Below are 22,523 nucleotides of genomic sequence, written 5' to 3' on the forward strand. Positions count from 1 at the left end.
ACAACAAAAACAACTGTCAAACTAATACAGTGGAACCTGTCAGAGCCAGAACTCAGTGGGACTGCTTTGTTTTTCTCTGAGTCTCACAAGTTTTCTACCTTTGACAGGGTGTAGTCTTACTGCTTTTCTATCATGCAATTTTTTGGCAAATATTTTAGTTTTCCTTCTTTGACAAGTTTCTGCTTAAACAGTTTCCAGCTTTCACAGGTTTTACTGTATCTCTAGCCCTGACCGTTCACCAGAACTTCATATTTCTATGGCAGTGACCTCTGTGACAACTTCCCTTGGATAACCCAGACTTAACCTGACCAATGGTGATAAAGACCTTTTTGCCAATTCCTCACATGACAGATATTCCTACTTAGTTTTTTTCTCCCTGTATAAATAACACTAGTATCTACTCAGTTGCTCAAATTCAAAATCTGGGAGCTATCTTTGATTTCTTCTTTTTCTATACCCCCACATCCAATATATCATCAGGTTCTATTAGTTCTATTTTCATAACATGTTTTGAATAAGCTCATTTATTTTTATTTTTATTGCTATCACTGTAGATTGTATTAATGTTCCTGTTATTGGTTGAGTTGTGCCCCCCCAAAAGATATGTTCAAGTAATCCCCAGTACCTGTGAATGTGACCTTACTTAGAAATAGGGTCTTTGAAGATGTTATCAGTTGTGAGGTCATACTGAAATAGGGTAGGTCCTAATCCTATAGACTGTGCCCTTAAAAAAAGGAGGAGAGATACAGACAGGCAGATACAGAGGGAAGATGCCATTTGAAGACAAGGCAGAGATTAGAGTTATGCTGCTATAAACCAAGGAAGACCAAGGATTGAGGGTCATCACCAAAAGCTAGGAGAGAGGCCTAAAACAGATTCTCCTTCAGAGTCTTCAGAAGGAATCAACGTTGCTAACACCCGATTTCAGATTTCTAGCCTCCAAAACTGTGAGAGAACACGCTTCTGTTGTTTTAAGCCACTGGCTGTGTGGTACTTTGTTATAGCAGCCCTAGCAAACTAATACCAGTTGCTGCCAAGTTGATTCCAACACATGGCAACCCCTTGTGTTGCGGAGTAGAACTGCACTCCATGGGGTTTTCAAGGCTGTGACTTTTCAGAAGCAGATTGCCAGGTCTTTCTTCCAAGATGCCTCTGGGTGGGTTCTAACTGCTAATCTTTTGGTTATTAGTCAAGTGGTTATCCATTCGCACCACCCAGGGACTCCAGAAACTACTGGCACTCCCAAGTATTCACTCTCCTCTTGTCTGTCAAGCATTGATTTTGTCCACCCCTTACCATGGAATTTATAGAGCCTCCTATGGGAAGAGCTTACTTCCCTGCTCAAGGACCACTAGAAATTGGTGATCATAAATGTAAGATGTGTTCAGTTTCTTAGCTGTGTTTCCTTGATCTCACCAGGCCTGTAGTGGACCATAGTTAGCTGTAACCATTGTTTTTGCCAGACAATTATAACGTAAAGAAAGAAGACAAAGGAGTTGAGGGTGTATGTCAAGGGCTGTTATTATGATGAACCATGAAATATAAACTGGTTAAGAAGGGAAGTGAGCATGTGAAAGAGATGAGGGACAATAAGAAGTTGACAGGACCAGTGGATCTGAGAATTTGTGGAGTCAAGGTTTTAGAAGGAGGGTGATGGAAAGATAGAAGATGCTTGAAAAAAGATCGTAGAGAGATGAGATGATAGGAAAAAGAAAAAAAAATCTTGGATATGACCATGGAACGAATGGCTGAGATTTGGCAGAGGAACATAAGATCATTGGTGGCAAAGGCATCAAGGAACTGGGGAGTCAAGGTGTTGAAGGTCATTCATGTGAACATTAAAGTTCCCAAAACTTATGATAAGTATTATACTGAATAGGTCAATTAGGAATAAAATATTGAAGAGGGGAGGAGGTGTGACCTGGAGTGTATATGTGATTATAGCCGGGAAGGATGGCAATAATAAAGGTATAGTCCCATGGCACTGGGTTTAGTCTCATGGCATAGACTTCAAAGGAGATGAAGGGTTTTAAAAAAGATGAAGGAATAGTGGTCTGGAGGTGGTAATGAGGACCAAGGAAGATATCTACCCCATCTTTAGCATCAGTGGTACATGGAATGTGAGAGTGCTCCAAGGGAGGCAGTAACTTTGAAAGACAGAAAGTAGGACTAGAAGAATACGGAACATTGAGAGAAACGATTTTCAAGATAGGAAATTTGTTAGTAGGAGGCCAGAGGACACAGTGGCAATATGGAGGGATCATGGAGGGATCATGGAGGGGTGAGAGAAGGGTCAGATTTACAGCTCTTTAGAGCTCTATAGGAATGAGAGCCTGGGTGATTAGGGCAGAGCTGAGTTTCATGTGATGTGTGATATAAAGTAGGAATAAATGTTGTTGTTAGGTGCCATCAAATCGGCTCCTACTCATAGAGACCCTGTGTACAACAGAACAAAACACTGCCTAGTCCTGTGCCATCCTCACCATCATTGTTATGTTTAAGCCCATTGTTGCAGCTACTGCGTCAATCTATCTCACTGAGATTCTTCCTCTTCTTAGCTGAGCCTCTGCTTTACCAGGCATGATGTCCTTCTCCAGGGACTGATCAACTTCTGACAACATGTCCAAAGTGTATCAGATGTAGTCTCGCCATCTTTGCTTCTAAGGAGCATTCTGGTTGTACTTCTTCCAAGACAAATTTGTTTGTTCTTTTGGCTCTCCATGGTATACTCAATATTCTTCTCCAACACCACAATTAAAAGGCATTAATTCTTCTTCAGTCTTCTTCATTCATTGTCTGGCTTTTACATGCATAGGAGGCGATTGAAAACAACATGGCTTCGGTCAGGTGCACCTTAGTCTTAATGTGGCATCTTAGCTTTTCAACACTTTAAAGAGGTGTTTTGCAACAGATTTACCCAATGCAATGTGTCTTTTGATTTATTGACTGCCTCCTCCATGGGTGTTGATTGTGAATCCAAGTAAAATGAAATTCTTAATGACTTCAATCTTTTCCCGTTTTATCATGATGTTACTTATTGGTCCAGTTGTGAGAATTTTTGTTTCATTTATGTTGAGGTGTAATCCATACTGAAGGCTGTGTTCTTTGATCTTCATCAGCAAGTGCTTCAAGTCCTCTTCACTTTCAGCAAGCAAGGTTGTGTCATCTGCATAACGCAGGTTGTTAAATAAGTCTTCCTTCAATCCTGATGCTGCATTCTTTTTCATAGAGTCCAGCTTCTTGGATTAGTTGCTCAGCATACAGATTGAATGGAAAGAATACACAGAATCCCAAAAAGAATTGGTTAATGTTCAGCCATTTCCGGAGGTATCATATGAGCAGGAAACAATGGTACTGACAGAAGAAGTCCAAGCTACACTGAAGGTATTGGAGAAAAACAAGGCTCTAGGACTTGACAGAATACCAACTGAGATGTTTCAACAAACAGATGCAGAGCTGGAAGTACTCACTTGTCTATGCCAAGAAATGTGGAAGACAGCTACCTGGCCAATGGACTGGAAGAGATCTATATTTATTTATGCCTATTCCCAAGAAAGGTGATCCAACTGAATGTGGAAGTTATCGAACAATATCATTAATATCACATGCAAGTAAAATTTTGCTAAAGAATATTCAAAAGTGGCTGTAGCAGTATATCAATAGAGAACTGCCAGAAATTCCAGCTGGATTCAGAAGAGGATGTGAAACGAGGGATATCATTGCTGATGTCAGATGGATCCTGGCTGAAAGCGAAGAATACCAGAAAGATGTTTACCTGTGTTTTATTGCCTATGCAAAGACATTTGACTGTATGAATCATAATAAATTATGAATAACATTGCAAAGGATGGGAATTCCAGAACACTTAATTGTGCTCATGAGGAACCTGTTCATAGATCAAGAGCCTGTTGTTCAGACAGAACAAGGGATTACTGTGTGGTTTAAAGTCAGGAAAGCTGTGTGTCAGGATTGTATCCTTTCACCATACCTATGCGATCTGTATGCTGAGCAAATAAAAAAAAATAGTAAGGAATAAATGCAAGATCTGAATTCATGCTGAGAGGCTCCGCTCAGAGAGGTCTTTCCTAACCACTCTTTCTAAAGCTGACTTTCCCGATTTATTTCTAGTGCATCATTCCGTCTGCTTGCTTTTGTGCTTGTCATCAACCATAAGCACATTTTAATTTTTTTTATTTGCTTATGTTTTTCTCTACTATAGACTGTGAGTTGCAGAAGGGCAAGGATCTATTGGTCATGTTCACCGCTGTATTTCCAGCACCCAAAACAATACCTGACACATAGTTAAAACCAGATGCTATCAAGCTGATTCCAACTCATGGTGCCCCGATGTGTGCCAGAGTAGAACTGTGCTCCACAGAGTTTTCTATGGCTGGTTTTTAAGAAATCAATCACCAGGACTTTCTTCCATAGCACCTCCTAGTGGGCTTGAACCGCCATCCTTTCTAGTAACAGCCGCACGCATTAACTATTTGCACCATCTTGGGACCCTTACACGTAGTTTGTCCTCACCAAATGTGGGTTGAATAAATTAATGGACCAATAGCAGTTATTGTTACATTTCTTTTAAATTCTCAGTATACACCAGGATAAAGGAGAACAAAAGAAATTCATTTGGGAAACTCACAAGAGCTTCTAGTCTCATGGACAGTGTCCCTGAGACAATCACAATACAATGTGTCAAATGCCTAGATACATGTTTTAGGCGATAGGGGAACACAAACAGAGCAATGAGGTGTAGACTCCTGGGCTAGGTTAGGGAAGGTTTCTGGAAGAAGCGACCATCTGAAGATAAGCAATTGCTGGGATGTCTGTTTAGCAGAGGAAGCATCCTGGGTAAGGGCCAAAAGGCAGGAGCATGAGGAGTACAAGGCTTACTCTAACAGTTAGAATGACCTCTTTTACCAGTGCAGCACCGAAAGTCCAAGGCATGGAGAAATCTCTAGATAGCCTTTGGTTAGTGTGTGTGTGTATGTGTGCGCATGTAGTTTCCATGCATTTTTTTCTGTGTGTGTGTGTGGCAATTTTTCCTGCAGAGTTTTTTCTTTCTAATAAAAACAGTTGCCATCGGGTTGACTCTGACTCATGCCAGCCCCGTGTGCGTTAGAGTAGGACTGTGCTCCATAGTTTTTCAATGGATGATGTTTTGGAAGTACATCATCAGGCCTTTCTTACAAGGCACCTCTGGGTGGAATTGAACCACCAACCTTTAGGTTAGCAGGCAAGAGGGTTAACTGTTCTCATCACCCGGGGACGACGCCTTTCTAATACTGATTTACTATTTCAGAAATATTCTTTAAAGTGGGTTTTCTTCTTCCCAGCAGAGCATAGAGTAGTATGAACTACCGGTAGGTCAAAACCAAGGTGACATGTTAAATTGTGTTCTTGTGCATCCAGCAAGTACATACTTCATTCATGTGAGTGATACCATTCTGGATGAATCAGCCCCAAGTGTGTCTCGTAGATTTCAAGGCTTTTGAACATACATTGACTTAATAGATTTCATAAGCAATGTGCTGAGTTATGTGATGTGCTTATCAACTTCTGCTTTACTAAGCAAAAAAGAGTCCCTCGATTACACTGTGAGAGAATCAAGGCCACAAAATAATACCTGGCAGAGCTGGGACTAGATCTCTGGTCCGTGGTTCAATGCTAGATGCAAAATCTGGAAGAGACTTCTTAGTCTAACAGCAAAAACAAAAAACAAACCTGTTGCCGTTGAGTCTATTCCGACTCATAGGCAACTCTTTAGGACAGAGTAGAACTGCCCCATAAGGTTTCCAAGAAGTAGCTGGTGGATTTCAACTGCCGACCTTGTGGTTAGCAGTCATAGGTCTTAACTACTGTGCCACCAGGGCTCCAATAAAGCCAGGGTTAATTTTGGCTGCATTACAGAGCAATATGGAATGGCTGGAGGAGAATGGGCCTTGAAATCGGGTACACCTGTGTTCAGATATCAGCTCTCCTTACTTAAGCTGTGTGACCTTGGGCAAGGTAACATACATGCATGGGTATCATTTTCTCTGACTGTATCCAGAGGTCTGTAACAAGTAATACATAAGGCTTTAGTTTAGGGTGATGCAAAATACTATGTGTTGTATTTGGCACAAAGTTAGGCACTTGAAATTGGTACTATTACAGTATTAAAGTTAAACTCATACCATGTTTGTGTGGTGGTTGGTTTGTGGCAGGGTCAAAAGAGCAAACTGTGGAAATATGGTTCTTCTCATTGGTTGGATACACATGGGCATTTACACTGTATGTCTTGGCATAGTTATGTGTGCACGTAAAGAAAAGAATTTAAACATGTGGAGCACATTCTTCTCCCCTTCTGTGTTGTGTTGCATCAAATGTAAAGGAGAGTCAGGCAGGACTTAGGTTGGTAGAGACGCTAACAACTCAGGAAAGTGAAAAAGTGCAAGATTGATAAAATGATGTCCTAAGAGTGAACATGGTCACACCATTCAAATATCTACTGAGGGAAAAAGCTGGGAAGGTGTGAGACATCCTGCCATACCTAGGGACCTTCCACACCAGAAAGGTGACAGTGAAATTAGGACTGAGGGAGACTTCCATGGCCCCAAGACTGGCTGAATGTGTGAATTTAGAAATGAGTGTCAGCTGAAGTGTCAAGCAGTAACACATGGGCCAGCAAAGACTTAGTTTGCTTTGAAGCAGGTAACTTGGGAAGGAGATGTCATTTTTCACAATGTTTAAAATTCCATGTCTCATGGCCCTGACAATAGACTATCAATTAGAGAATGGCCCTTAGTGGATCAGAGAAAGGCCTGGGGAAACACTTCCAGGAGACATTGGTCTTCATTTCCATTGAAAAAGAAACTCATTGTTTTTAGATTCCCTTTCTCTCCAAACTAAAATGTAAAGAAAGATCATCAGAGCCAAGTAAAACTGAAACTGGAAAAGTAAAATGGAATTTGTGTAATAATAACGGGACATTTTATTGTTAATATTAATGGCATAGGCTTGATTCTTATCTCCCAATTTAGGGACACCTAGGAGGAATTGATTTACAGACAGAGAGAATCAATGAATGTTAAGCTGCAAATACCCTCAGATCATCAAGTCCATTTCCTTATTTTACAAATGAGGTTCAGAGACTTGCCCAAGGTTGTCTGGTGAATTTACTGGAAAACATCAGAATGGGTGCATCCAGGAGGTAAAAATCTAGACAATACACTTAGCTCCTACAAAGACTTATTCTGTAGCCATCAGCAAAACTCTCGAAATAGGCAAGTTCTTCAAGTTCCTTGTATTAAAAAGCAAATACATTAAGATTTTGTTCAGACATAATTTCAAAAATATGCACTGAGCCTGAACAAAGTTGACTGTGTTCTTATTTTCAAAGGCACCTATTATGGATTAAATTGTGTCCCCCCAACCCAGAAGGTATTTTGTAGCCCCAGCCTCTGTACCTGTGAATGTGACCCTGTTTGGAAATAAGGTCTTTGAAGATAGTCGCTGTGAGTTGGAATCAATTCCATTGCAATGGGTTTTTCAATGGGAAGGTTAACATGAGTTCGGCAGGGTGAATCCTAATCCTATCTGATTGGATTCCTTATTAAAAAAAAGAGTACAGACAAAGAAGGAACCCTGGTGGCACATTGGTTAAGTGCTCAGCTGCTAACTAAAAGCTTGGTGCTTCAAACCCACCCAATAGCTCTACAGGAGAAGTACCTGACAAACTGCCTCTGTAAAGATTACAGCCAAGAAAACACTATAAGGCAGTTCTACTCTGTCACATGGGGCCACTATAAATAGGAATTGACTTGAAGGCCCTCAACAACAACAACCACAACAGACAAAGAGAGACAGACAGAAGAACTATAGTCTTGTGAAGATGTATCTCCAAGCCGAGGAACACCTAGTAATGTTGGGAGCCACTAGAAACTGGGAGAGAGCCATGGGTAGTTTTCCTCTCAGAGCCATAGAAAGCATCAAGACAACCAATATCCTGATTTCGGACTCCTAGCCTCCGGAACTGTGGGCCAATAAATTTCTATTCTCCTAAGCCACCCAGTTTGTGGTATTTTGTTACAGTAGCCCTAAGAAACTAATATAAATCAAGTAGATGCCTTATTCCTCTCCTTTCTGGAAAATCTCAATCAAGTTTGCCAGAGTCTGATAGAATCACTGTTCTGGAAAAGATGTTTCTATTTTACAGATGTGGCAAGTGAGGCACAGAGAAGCTACGTAACTATACCACGGTTACACTGGGTGTAGATAGTGCTTAAGAAGCCTTGTGGCAAAGTGATTAAGCACTTGACTGCTAACCTAAAGGTTGGTGGTTCAAACCCACCAGTCGCTCCACAGAAGAAAAATGTAGCAGTCTACTTCTCTAAAGGTTGCAGCCTTGGAAACCCTATTATGGGGCAGTTCTATACATTCAGCTTCAGTTTGCATTAAGAAATGGGTCCATGTAGCCACAGAATGTAAGCTCTATGCAGGCACGAAATTTTATGTGTGTTTTGTTTTCTGACGTTATCCATCCACAGCTTAATACAGCACTTAACAGACTATCAAAAACCCACTGCCGTCAAGTTGATTCCAACTCATAGCAACCCTATAGGACAGGGAGAACTGCCCAATAGAGTTTCCAAGAAGTGCCTAGCGTATTCGAACTGCCGACCTCTTGGTTAGCAGCCATATCACCTACCCACTATGCCACCAGGGTTTCCTAGCAGACTATAGGAACAAAATTAATATCTGTTGATCAAATGAATATATGCAGCAACCCTCTACAGTTCTACAGGTTGATGACCTGCTAACATTTTATCTAAGTTTTCACCAACATAGTCTCTTTGGCCCATAGCCAAATTCTGCAATACTTTGAGAAGTCAGCTGTCTACCTTGGCTGGCCATTAGAAAGAATACTCTTAGCAGATAAACAAAACGATGGTAATTTTCAAACAATCATCTACTTATGTTAGGTTTCAGTTGAAGAGTACTTTACGTGTTTTTGCGACTGTTCTCTGAAATGTACACTTTCTAATTATCCTTAGGCTTTAGAACATTTTATCTTTGGTCCATGGCTTTTTTTCATTGTGCCAACCTCTTTCAGATGCAGTCTTTCCACAGCTAAGTTCATGTGCTACCACTTCCTCACTTGGCTATGTTTCCTAGTGTTTCTGGACAAAACATTCTTAATTTTTCATACGGCAGTAATAAGAGTCATCACATACAGTCTGGTGTTGTTGTTGTTAGGTGCCATCCACTCAGTTCCGACTCACGATGACGACCCTGTGTACAACAGAATAAAACACTGACCAGTCCTATACTATCCTCTGAATCATTGTTATGCTTGAGCCCATTACTGCAGCCACTGTGTCAATCCATCTCATTGAGGGTCTTCCTCTTTTTCACTGACCCACTACTTTATGAAGCATGATGTCATTCTCCAGGGGCTGGTCCCTCCTGATAACATATGCAATGTATGTGAGATGTAGCCTCATCATCCTTGCTTCTAAGAAGCATTCTGGCCGTACTTCTTCCAAGACAGATTTGTTCGTTCTTCTGGCACTCTGCGATACATTCAGTATTCTTCACCAACCCTGTAACTCAAAGGCATCAATTCCTCTTTTGTCTTTCTTGTTCATTGTCCAGCTTTCCTATGCATAAACGCATATGAAGCAATTAAAAATACCATGGCTTGAGTCAGGCCTACCTTAGTCCTGAAAATAACGTTTTTGCTTTTTAACCCTTTAAATAGGTCTTTTGCAGCAGATTTACTCAGTGCAGTATGTTGTTAGATTTCTTGATTGCTGCTTCCATGACTGTTGATTGTGGATCCAAGTAAAATGAATTCCTTGACAATGTCAGTATTTTCTCCGTTTATCATGGTGTTGCTTATCGGTCCAGTTATGAGGATTTTTGTTTTCTTGATGTTGAGGTGTAATCCATACTGAAGGCTGTAGTCTTTGATCTTCATTAGTAAATGCTCCAAGTTCTCTTCACTTTCAGCAAGCAAACTTGTGTCATCTGTATAAAGCAGGCTGTTAACGAGTCTTCTTCCAATCCTGTACCATGTTCTTCTGCATATGGTCCAGTTTCTCAGATTATTTGTTCAGAATAAAGGTTGACTAAGTGTGGTGAAAGGATACAACCCTGACACACACCTTTCTTAACTTTAAACCACACAGTATCCCCTTGTTCTGTTTGAACGACCACCTCTTGATCTATATACGGGTTCCATGTGAGCACAATTAGGTGTTCTGAAATTACCATTCTTTGCAGTGCTATTCATAATTTGCTATGATCCATACAGCCGAATGCCTTTGCATAGTCAGTGAGACACAGGTAAACATCTTTCTGGTGTTCTCTGCTTTCAGCCAAGATCCATCTGATATCAGCAGTGATATTCCTTGTTCCACATTAGCTTCTGAATCCTGCTTGAATTTCTGGCAGTTCCCTGTCGATGTACTGCTGCAACCACTTTTGAATGATCTTCAGCAAAATGTTACTTGTGTGTGATAGTAACGATATTGTTCGGTAATTTCCACATTCTGCTGGATCACCTTTCTTTGCAATGGGTACAAATACGGATCTCTTCCAGTCAGTTGGCCAGGTAGCTGCCTTCCACATTTCTTGGTATGGACTAGTGAACACCTCCAGAACTGTGTCTGTCTGAAACATCTACATTGGTATTCTGTCAACTCCCAGAGCCTTGTTTTTCACCAATGTCTTCAGTGCAGCTTGGACCTCTTCTTTTAGTACCAGCAATTCTTGATCATATGTTACCTCCTGAAATAGTCAAATGCCAACCATTTATTTTGGTACAGTGACTCGGTATTTCTTCCATCTTCTCTTGACGCTTCCTGCATCATTTAATATTTTCCCCATAGAATTCTTCAATATTGCTACCCGAGGCTTGAATTTTTTTCTTCAGTTCTTTCAGCTTGAGAAATGCTGAGCATGTTCTCTTTTGGTTTTCTGAGTCTTTGCACATTTCATTATAATATTTTACTTTCTCTTCTCTAGCTGCTCTTTGAAATCGTCTGTTTAACCTTTTTACTTCATCATTTCTTCCTTTCACTTTAGCTACCGCTACATTTAAGAGCAAATTTCAGAGTCTCTTCAGACATTCATTTTGATCTTTTTTTCCCCTATCTTTTTAATAACCCTCTTGCTTTCTTCACGTATGATATTCTTGATGTCATTCCACAACTTGTCAGGTTTTGCTTATTAGTACTAAATGTGTCAAATCTATTCTTAAAATGGTCTCTAAATTCAGGTGACATATACTCAAGGTCGTATTTTGACTGTAGTGGACTTGTTGTAATTTTCTTTAGTTTCAACTTGAACTTGCATATGAGCAATTGGTCTGTTAAGTTTTTCCATCGTCTGCTTCCACACATGTAGTCAATTTGGTTTCTGTGTATTCCATCTGAGGAGGTCCACACGTATAGTCCCTGTTTATGTTGTTGAAAAAAGGTATTTGCAATGAAGAGGTTGTTAGTCTTGCAAAATTCTGTCATTCGGTCTCTGGCATCATTTCTATCACCAAGATCATGTTTTCCAACTACTGATCCTTTTTGTTTGTTTCCAACTTTCTCATTCCAATCCAGTAATTATCACTGCATCTTGATTGCGTGTTCGATCAATTTCAGGCTGCAGAAGGTGGTAAAAATCTTCAGTTTCTTCACCTTTGTCCTTAGTGGTTGGTGGGTGAATTTGAATAGCAGTCGTATTAACAGGTCTTCCTTGTAGGTACATGGATATTATCCTACTACTGGCAGATTTGTACTTCAGGGTAGATCTTGAAATGTTCTTTCTGATGATAAATACAACGCCATTTCTCTTCAATTTGTCATTCCTGGCATGGTAGACCATATGATTGTCTGATTCAAAATGGTCAATACTAGTCCATTTTAGTTCACTGATGCCTAGGATATCAATGTTCATGTGTTCCATTTTATTTTTGATGAATTCTAGTTTTCCTATATTCATACTTCATACATTCCACATTCCATTATTAATGGATGCTTACAGCTGTTTCTTCTCATTTTGAGTTGTGGCACATCAGCAAATGAAAGTCCTAAAAGCTCGACCCTATCCACATCATTAAGGTCGACTCTGCCTTGAGGAGGCCACTGTTCTTCAGTTGTATTTTGAGTGCCTTCCAGTATGAGGCCGCATTTTCCAGCACTGTGTCAGACAATGTTCAGCTGCTATTTATAAGGTTTTCAATGGCCAATTTTTTTCAGAAGTAGATTTCCAGGTCCTTTTTTCTCAGTCTGTCTTAGTCTGGAAGCTCCATTGAAAACTGTCCACTGTGGGTGACCCTGCTGGTATTTGAAATACGGGTGGCATCACTTCCAGCGTCACAGAAACACACAAGCCACCACAGGACAACAAACTGACAGACGTGTCTTAACAGTCTGGTAAGGATTAAATAAGAGTGCATGAGAATGCTGTTTACAAGTGGCAAAGATAATGCAAATGTAAGACTGTGTAATTCCTAATTCCATGCCAAACGAAGGTCTTTAGTACTTTGTACATGGCTAATAACCATTCAATAAAAGTCAATAAAAACTCAAGCTCTTTTTACTTGGCTAACAAACAAGAGCCAGAAAGAGGAAAATATATGTCCTTAATTCTTCAATTACATTTGTGGCCTTTCTGGACTGATATTGGGCTCAGTTGGGCTTTTACTTCCCACACTGACTGACCCAGAAAGAAGATCCCTGTGTCTAAGAGGCTTCTCTCGGGAATGACCTCATGGGCTGGGGACATTGCCTGATTCTCTTACTCTGACATCTATAGCCAGTGTACTCAGGTCCTAAGCCCAGAAATTTCCCCTCCATCACTGAGAGCAGCACATGCCTCCAGGGATCTCCAAATCACACTGTGATCTTTCTGTCTCTTAGATTGTCACCAACAATAAATATTCTGCAGTGGAACTTGCACTGATGGTTCAGGTGATGTTTTGCCAAGCAATAAAGTCTTCAGATCCTGCAGGGCTAACAGGAAGGGAAAGCTTGTTGGTTTTCTTTCTGGTCCCTGTAATGCTGGCAGATGAAACTTGAAAAAGTGAGCGAGAAGCAAAAATGTAGAAGAGGAAGCTATCATTTTCACATAGGGCTTTCTTCCCCATACAGACTGACTTGTGAGTTGCAGGGTCAGTTATTGGCCTGGGGCAACACAGAATAGCCCCTTTCTGGTTGTCTCTGAAGTGAAGATTGCTCCTGGGGAAGGCAGCAATTTTGGAGCCAGGGCTTCAGGAGTGTTGTGGGGGGTGGGAGAGGGAGTAGTAGACCTTAGAAATGTGCCCTAGCCATTAGCGTGGCCACCTGAATAAGGGAAAAGTCCCATTCCTTTAATGACTTTCTGCATTCCTGCCCATTCTCTTTTCCCACATTTACTGAAATGGCATTCCTCAAGGGCTTCTAGCCTGGCAGCCACTTGTCTTTGTCTGGTCATTACACAAAAATTGGAAGGGAGATTTGCATCATGGTCTTATAAGGCAGGTCTTATTATTATCCCCATCCTATAGATGCAACTACTGAGGCGTAACAACATTAAGGGCCTTGCCCAAGCCCATGGAACTAGTAAATAGTAGAGCCAAGATGTGAGTGCAGGCACTGGGGCTCCAGTGTCCATGAACTTAATCTAGCTTCTTCAAACAGATGTGTGTGTGTGTGATTTTTATACAGGTTTATAGTTGTTTTCAGTAAGAGGTTGGCCTGATACAATCTACTTCATCATAGCTGGAGGTAGAGATCTTCTGTGATATGATTTTACAAGTGTCTATCTGTGTAGCTGCTGTTGTTGGTACCTCTTTTCTGATCTTCAGAGTATTTTAGCATTCCTGTCAATTCTGTGAGCTCCCAACATTCTTTCCCAGCATTCCTGAATCAAACAGATTTGGCTTCAGTTTCTTGCACTTAAGAAGCTTAATGATACAAAATGTTATCCAGATTAAGAAAGGAAAATAAGTTCTTGAATATGGGGCAGGTGGTAAGGAGTTAATTTTTTTTTTTCTGTATTTTGGAGGCAGTGTAATGTAGCACTTAATACTACTGGCCCTGAAGCTAGAGTGCTCCGATTTGATTCTAGGCTCTGCCATGAATTTTTTGTGTGATTTCAGCATGTCATTTGATGCCTCTGTGCCTCAGTTTCCTCATTTTAAAATAGGGATAGTGATGGTATGTATTTTGTCTGTTTTCTGTGAGGCACTTGGTATCTACAATGGAAATATTAACTGCTACTATTTAAAGCCCAGGAGGTTTTCTTTTTTCTTTTGTTTTAAACTAACATTTATTGACTGCCTTAGTTTACCACGTAGAAGGCATTTTGCTAATCGTGCTACATACGCTAACAACAATCTCATAGAGAGCTACCACTAGCCCATTTTATAGATGAAGAAACTGATGCTCAGAAAGGCCAAATACCTTTCCCAGAAGCTCTCAGCTGGTAAGTGTACTTTTACCCGGTTTGTCTGTATCTAAATGCAAGGCTCCACGTCCTCCATCTGTGACATCTTATCTGGAAAATGAAGGGGTCATTTGCATATGGTACATATATCTAGCACACCCCCCCCCCATTCATACACTTGCCAGTGATAGGATTAGACAGTGCTGTCGCCGTTCTGTAACTAGACTCCCTCTACCTGCCCTAGGGCTTTAACAAAACCAAAAAAAGAAAAAAAAAAAAAAAAAAGAGCAGTTGCTGTAAAGTCAATTCCGACTCATGGAAACCCCATGAGTGTCAGAGTAGAATTGTGCTCCAGACGATTTTTTTCAGAAGTAGATCACCAGGCCTTTCTTCCTAGGCACCTCTGGGTGGGCTCAAACCTCCAGCCTTTCAGTTAGTAACTGAGTGAGTTACCCATTTGCACCACCCAGGACACCATAACATCTTCAGTGACCCATTATGCAGCGTTTAATTTTGATCGCTTTGATGTCTTGGTGAAAAGAGTGGAAGGAGACAACATTTATTTAAGTTGTACTTTTTGTTAGATATTATTCTTAGCACTTTGCACATACCATCCTTTCAAATGCTCAGATTATAAGCAAGCCTGGGGCACACAGGCTGTTAGATTTATTTTTAACCCAAAAAACTTAGGTTCAGAGAGGTTAATATAGTTGCTCAAGGTCACACAGCTGTCTAGAAGTATAATCAGAATTGAAAACCAGACCTGTGTCACTCTAAAGCATTTATTTCTAATGCAATATGACCCTGTTCAGGGAACTCCTATAAGAAGGATGACTTGGGTGGTAATGAAATAATAATTCAAGCTGTGGGAATAAGTATGGCATGATGGGCCTTATGCAGTTTATGACAAGAAGTGACAAGGAGACTTACAGCCTGAGAAGATGTAAAGACTAGGAATGGTTGCGTGAAAAGAACTGATGAATAAGAAGATTTAAGGAGGTAAAGGGAGGTGTGGACTGTGTGTCAGATCTGCAAGAAGTGGAAGCTGAGAGATGGCAGGAAACTGACATAAAAATGGATGCCGTGGTTAGTGGAAGCCACACCCTGCAGGTGGATTCTCCCACCTGCTCAGAACCACAGCCAGTCAAGGACTATGCTGTGGAGTCAGAGTCACCCTTGGTCCCTCCTCCTCCGTCTTCCAGCAAAGTCATCAAAGCACCTCAGAAATGGAACAGGGCCAGTACTGGCTCTCTCAGGGATGGGGCCAGACAGCTCCTTCCCATGGAATAATTCTTTAACTTCCAATTTTTCTTAGATTGATCCTCTGTAAGCAAACAAAAAAAGGAGAAATAAGAGTAAGTGCTTCCTCCCTTTTCTGCCATTGTTCAAGAAGCCCTGGCGGTGAAGTGGTTAAGCGTTTGGCTGCTAACTGAAAGGTCATTGGTTCAAACCCACCACCCTCTCCGCTGGAGAAAGATGTGGCAACGGCTTCCATAAAGATTACAGCCTTGAAACCCTATGGGGCAGTTCTGCTGTGTCCTAGAGGTTTGCTATGAGTTGGAATCCCACAGCAGTGGGTTTGGTTTTTAGTTTTGGTTCTGCCATTGTTCTTGGCATAGAAACATGCTCTAGGATGGATGAGGACAAAACTTAGGAAGCATAAGAGAAACTATAGCATCCCCCCCCCATATGCTGTGCATATGTTTTCATCTAGGTTTCCGTTTTCCCTTGAGCTCACACCTGATGTATTTATAGGCATCACTCTCAATGTGAAATAAGGACATTGTTCCTTGGTTTATAATTATATTAAAGCTGTTGCACACACACGACTTTTAAAAAGAACACATTAGTGCTGAGGGGGCAGATTTAAAAGGAAAATGCACACAGATATATTGAAAATAGGACAATAATGTATATAAACAACTCCTACTCTTTCTCCTGCACCTTTTACTACTATTAATACCTCCCTTTTTTATCTCCTTAGATAGAGAGAGAAGATTTTAAATATAAACGCACATATACAGACACATACGCACAAACACACAGAGACACACACTTTTTTTTTTTCTTTTAAAAAGCATTTAAATGCATATTTTTGTCTGTGTACTTACTTCTTTGGGTCTCTTTTGTGCCTTATTTTGTCAAATAAGGATACATTTTTTTCCCAATGACTAAAATGACTTGGCGCTAATGTACTACATTTTAAAAAACCACATAAAAGGGCTTGGCCCTTGTTCTAGCAAATACTAAGTGCTCCAGCAATGATAGCAGAAGTGCCCTGCTCCACAGGTAGAGCTGCTAAAATCGCAATATCACAGGGTAATAGATGACTAGATGTCTTTCCGGCTTCATTTTGCTCTTGGTTAGCATTGTTTATTCATGTAATCGTGCAGCAAACATTTATCTTGTTGCTAGTATGTGCTTGGTGCTGTGCTTGGCAATGAGGATACACAAATTGCTGTGATGAAATCCGTGACCTCACAGAGTTCACAATCTAGTGGAGGAGATGATATTAATTATTAATAAGTATAATTTATTAAACACCAAAATGATGATAGGCACTCTGATGAATGCATTTATGTATACTATCTCCTATTCAGTTCTCATAACAACTTTGTGAATGTGTTCTATTACTAATTTTAAACAGATAAGGGAACTGAGACTCAGAGGGCTTGATTAGCTTGTTCAATGTCACTGTCTTAGCTACCTAATGCTGCTGTAACAGAAATACCACAAGTGGATGGCTTTAACAAAGAGAAATTTATTCTCTCACAGTCTAGGAGTCTAGAAGCCTGAATTCAGGGTGCCAGCTCCAGAAGAAGGCTTTCTTTCTCTGCTGGCTCTGGGGAAAATTCTTGTCATCAATCTTCCCTGGTCAAGGAGCTTCTCAGCACAGGGACCCTGGGTGCAAAGGACACACTATTCTCCTGGCTCTTGTTTCTTGGTGGTATGAGGTCCCCCAGTCTCTCTATTCAATTCTGTCTTTTATGTTTCAAAAGAGAATGACTTAAGACACAACCTAATCTTGTAGATCGAGTTATTAACATAACTGCCTCTAATCCTACCTCATTAGCATCATGGAGGTAAAATTTACAACATGTAGGAAAATTATATCAGATGACAAAATGGTGAACAATCACACAATACTGGGAATCACCGACTAGCCAAGTTGACACATTTTTTTTTTTTTTGGCGGAGGGAACAATTCAATCCATAACAGTCACTTAGATGTTAAGTGATGTAACTGGAATTCATGGGCATGCCCGTGTAATGTCACAGTGAACATTGTGACATTCTTCATATTTCTAAACTACCTGGCTCTTTTGATGGCCATATACTTCAACAATTGATCCATTACCCCTCTTAATGCTCATGCAGAATTGTCCATTGTATCTGTGGGGTAGATAACAGCAGTAGATAATAACAGTGTGTGTGTTGGTAAGTGTAAGCAGGCCTACAACATCTTTGTGTGGCCAGTAGACACGTTTATGAGAATTTTTAACTCCCTCTGACCTATTAGTTCTTTATCATCTTAAAACTCCTAGATCAAGAATGTACTGTTCATTTGGCACCATCATATTTTGTGTTTGATTATTGGTTATTTCTGGTGTGTGTATTTGCTTCTCAGTTGGGACGTAAGTTCTTCAGAAGAAAAGATCCTAGTTTATAATACTTTCCCATTATGTCTCCCTCCTCGTAATATTTATTGGGTGTTTATATGCCCTATACTGTCCTGGGCACTATGTGTACAGATGCTACATAGATGTCTTATAGCTTGTCTTAAAAGGAGATACATACCTAGTCTCATGGAGAAGACAGACACCTGCAAAATAAAACTGAAGCCATGTGGTGAGTGATAAGGGAATGGGAAATGATGAATTCTGTTGGGGCCTGGTGGAATGGGGGTGATAGAGGTTGCTTGGAAGTAGTTGTTGTTAGGTACCATCGAGCCAATTCCTACTCATAGCGACCCTGTGTACAACAGAACGAAACACTTCCCCGTCCTGCTCATCCTCACAACCATTGTTTGAGCCCATCATTGCAGCCACTGTGCCAATCCATCTCATTAAGGGTCTTCCTCTTTTTCGCTGACCCTCTACTTTATCGAGCATGAAGTTCCACAGAGGTGGTGACATTTGTGCTGAGTACAGAAATAGCAGATATGATTTCCAGGAAGGGAACACACCTTTGCCAAACTTGTTGAATGGAAGCAATACCAATGTTAAGTTATTTTAGGTGCCTTCCACACGTTATCTCTAATTATCACAACACTCCTACAAAGTAAGATTTATTATCAGCTTCATAGGACACCACACTGCACAGGAAGAATGGAGCTTTAAATTTCTCTTATGTAGTGCTGTGGTGGGTCACATTGCAGAATGAACCCAAGAATGAGAACTGAGAATGTGATCCCAGCTGAGGGTTAAGTGGAACTTTAAATGGTAAGGACCCCACCAACTGCTGCTCTGCCCCTTTTGTAATACTTCATATGGGAAAATATCGTCCAATTTTTAACTACATGGGGCTTTCTGCTTTCCTAACTGAGGCTGTATTTGGCATACATCATTGTCTAAGTTGCATCCCTGGAAAGCGGATGTTGTCTTGTATGACATGAAATGGGAAGTCACATGAATTTGAAAAACTGGAGTTAAACAAGAAAGACAATCATCTCCACTACAGACCTTCTCAGAGCCTTTAACAAGCTAGAGTGCATTATGAAATTCCAAAGGGTAGAATTATGGGCAGATTAATTTGATCTCGAAGCCCCTCCTCCCTATATTTGAAAAAAAAAAAAGTTCCAAAGGATCAATCAGGATTAGTGCTTTCTGGGGACAAGAGGTTAGAATGTTAAAGTACAGGTTAAAGTCAAAGGTTAGGAGGCACCAAAAGATCAGGTTTCAAATTCAAGCTATACCACTAACATGCTGTATCGTCTCCCATAAATAACTTATCCACTCTTAGGATAATGGACTTAGCCCCGGTGCATAGAAATTTTTGAGAAATAGAAAGCATTATCATGATTATTTTTATCATTATTGCTTTCAAAACCCTAATGTCCTAGGGTTTAGGACAGACAGAGAAATGATTTTCAGTCCTGAACACATTCATCTACACAGCCTGATGGCAGGGGGGATTGGATACTTCAAGGGCTGTGTGATGCTAAGTTTTCAAAGACTCTTTCAACTTCTCCTCCCTCCACCCAACACACACACAGTAGAGCTAGCCTAATGAATAATTGAGCCCTGCTATGAAAGGAGAGGTTTATGGTTTTCTGATACTGTGTGTGTTTGCGGCTGGCTAGTTCCGATAACACTCTTAAATAACCCCTCTCACCTTTAAAGCCTGATACGTACACCTCCTGTTTACTGTTGCAGGAGTTCTATAGCTATAAAAATAACCTAACTCTAAACAGGCAATACAAATTTTTTTTTTTTTTTAAAGAATAAAAGTGTCCTGGCTGGAGCCAGAGGAAGTTACAGAATAGAAGCCCAGTCAGTGTGGATCACTATGGCCCAGACAGTCTACTAGTAGCAGAGAGCTCAGCAGTTTTGTCTGCCTCATTATTCAGCATAAAGAAAAGGAATTTCCACCTGGGTCCTCCATATTTGAATCACCCCAGGCATTCCGGATGTGAGGGCTCACGTCGAATTTTCTTAGTTTGGTGACCTTGGGGGACTTCTTTAACTATTCTGGACTTTCAGAGATGTATACTGAAGAGATAATGTATTTACCACTACAGACCTGCCCACCCACGAGGTGCTATGTTCATTACAGCACTATTCTCAATAACCAAAAGATGGAAACAGCTAAAATGCCCATCAATTGATGAATACCAAAATCCAAATCCATTGCTGTCAAGTTGATTTTGACGCATGAATGGATGAACAAAATGTGGTATATATGTGCAATGGAATATTATTCTACGAGAAATTAAGTCCTAATACATGATACAACATAGGTGAACCTTGAAAATATGCTCAGTGAAATATTGTATGATTTCACTAATATGAAACACTTTGAATAAGCAAATATAAAGAGATCAGAGGTTAACAGTGGTTACCAGCAGCAGGAGGGAAGGGGAAAGGGGAATCTGGTTAGCTAGTACTGTGTTTCTGTTTATGATAATGGAAAATATGGCAATGGACGTTGGTGATGGTTGTACAACATGATCTACGTAATTAATTTCACTGAATTGTACAAGTGAAAAATATTGAATTAGCAGTCGTTGTGTTACTTACATTTTTACAATTAAAAAAAAAAAAGTAGGGGAGGTGGAGCCAAGATGACGGAATGGACAGACGCTTCCGTCGAGCAGTCTTTACAACAAAGACCCGAAAAAACAAGTGAAACAAGTATATTTGTGACAAGCTGGGAGCCCTGAGCATCAAAGGCAAGCTTAGACGACGAACTGAGGGGCAGGGGAAGGAAGAGGCTGTTCAGAAGTGGAGAGGAGTTACCGGACCTGAGTCACCGGGCGCCCTCAAGCACCATTTCTGGAGCGGCGGCGGTGGTGGTGGTGGGCTGGGACTGGCTTTCAGCCGCAGTTTCCTCAGGGAGAAGCAGCCAGCCACATAGTCCACTCACACCTCCGGAACCTGAGGAGAACGGCACTCTTGGCAAAAGCTAAGTACTTGCGTATATTTTACCGCACCCCTCCCACCACCAAGCCAGCTTCAGTGGCTGAATCCCTGGGCCTGAGATAGACCCTGGTGAGCACCTAGAGCCATCCTCCCAGCCTTGCGGAAGGAAAAAATTTGCAGCTGGGGGGAAAAGATAATATGCTAGCTCCATTAACCAGGGGAGCTCAGGACAGACGCGGCTCCTATCCAGGAATAAACCGTCCCTGGACCTTGAGCACCTTTCCCTTCTGCATGGACCTGTGTGAGCCTATTTTGGGAGAATAGGCCCTAGTTGACAAACTCCAACCATTTCAGCTGTGCGGTGGAGAGGTGGGTGTTTCACATTTGACATTGGTTTGCCTGTTAAACAAGGTCCTCACCCACCCACATCAGGGACTTAAGGACTGGTAGCTCCACTCAGGTCATCCAGCCACCCATGATGGGTCCAAAGATAACTGGTACCTCCCATTCCTTACAACCCAAAACTTTGGATGCCCATGGTCCCTCTGCAGAACCCACCCACCAGCACATTCAGGTGGCTGCTGCAATCAGATACGGGTATATATGCCAATCACCCGTGCCCCTCTAAGACCGTAGGACAGAGTCTGTACCACACACTTGATATCAGCTACCTGGAAACCTGAGCTGAATTCATACAAGAAAATTGAATGGACTCCTAGACTGATATACCTGATAACAGCTCTAGCCAGCTGGGGACAGGACACCAGAGCTCCAAAGGCGAAAATAATTAAGCTAGCTCACTCAAACAACCCATAGGGGTATACCAAAACAAAACAAAGCAAACAGCTATGACACAGTAAGCAAGCATAAACCAATACAATAACTTATAGATGGCTCGGAGACAACAGTCAATATCAAGTCACATAAAGAAACAGACCACGATCACCTCAACAGGCTCTCAAAACAAAGAATCCAGGGATCTTCTAGATGAAAGTGGACTTCTGGAATTACCAGATGCAGAATACAAAAGTTTAATATACAGAACCCTTCAAGACATCAGGAAGGAAATGAGGCAATATGCAGAACCAGCCAAGGAACACACAGATAAAGCAACTGAAGAAATTAGAAAGATTATTCAGGAACATAATGAAAAGTTTAATAAGCTGGAAAAATCCATAGACAGACAGCAATCAGAAATTCAGAAATTAATAATAAAATTACAGAATTAGATAACTCAATAGAAAGTCAGAGGAGCAGAATTGAGCAAGTAGAAGCTAGAATTTTTGAACTCGAAGATAAATTACTTGACACTAATACAGTTGAAGAAAAATCAGGTAAAAGAATTTTTAAAAAATGAAGAAACCTTAAGAATCATGTGGGACTCTATCAAAAGAAATAACCAACGAGTGATTGGAGTACCAGAACAGGGAGGGAAAACAGAAAATACAGAGAAAATTGTTGAAGATTGTTGGCAGAAAATTTCCCTGATATTGTGAAAGATAAGAAGATATCTATCCAAGATGCTCATCGAAC

General features: G+C 40.8%; 1 protein-coding gene across 2 annotated transcripts in view; it reads left to right on the forward strand.

The window, feature by feature from the left end:
* AGBL1 (AGBL carboxypeptidase 1) overlaps positions 1-22,523 on the forward strand; it is a 968,506-nt gene that overhangs the window by 721,396 nt on the left and 224,587 nt on the right. The window contains exon 21 of one of the 2 annotated variants that reach the window (XM_023552843.2): positions 9,098-9,118. The exons of the other annotated variant lie outside the window; for it this stretch is intronic. Coding sequence (XP_023408611.2) covers positions 9,098-9,118 — 21 coding nt within the window. The remainder of the gene's footprint in view (positions 1-9,097; positions 9,119-22,523) is intronic. 2 annotated transcript variants of the gene reach the window in all.

This window comes from Loxodonta africana, chromosome 13 (assembly GCF_030014295.1).
Source record: "Loxodonta africana isolate mLoxAfr1 chromosome 13, mLoxAfr1.hap2, whole genome shotgun sequence".
Lineage (NCBI taxonomy): Eukaryota > Metazoa > Chordata > Mammalia > Proboscidea > Elephantidae > Loxodonta > Loxodonta africana.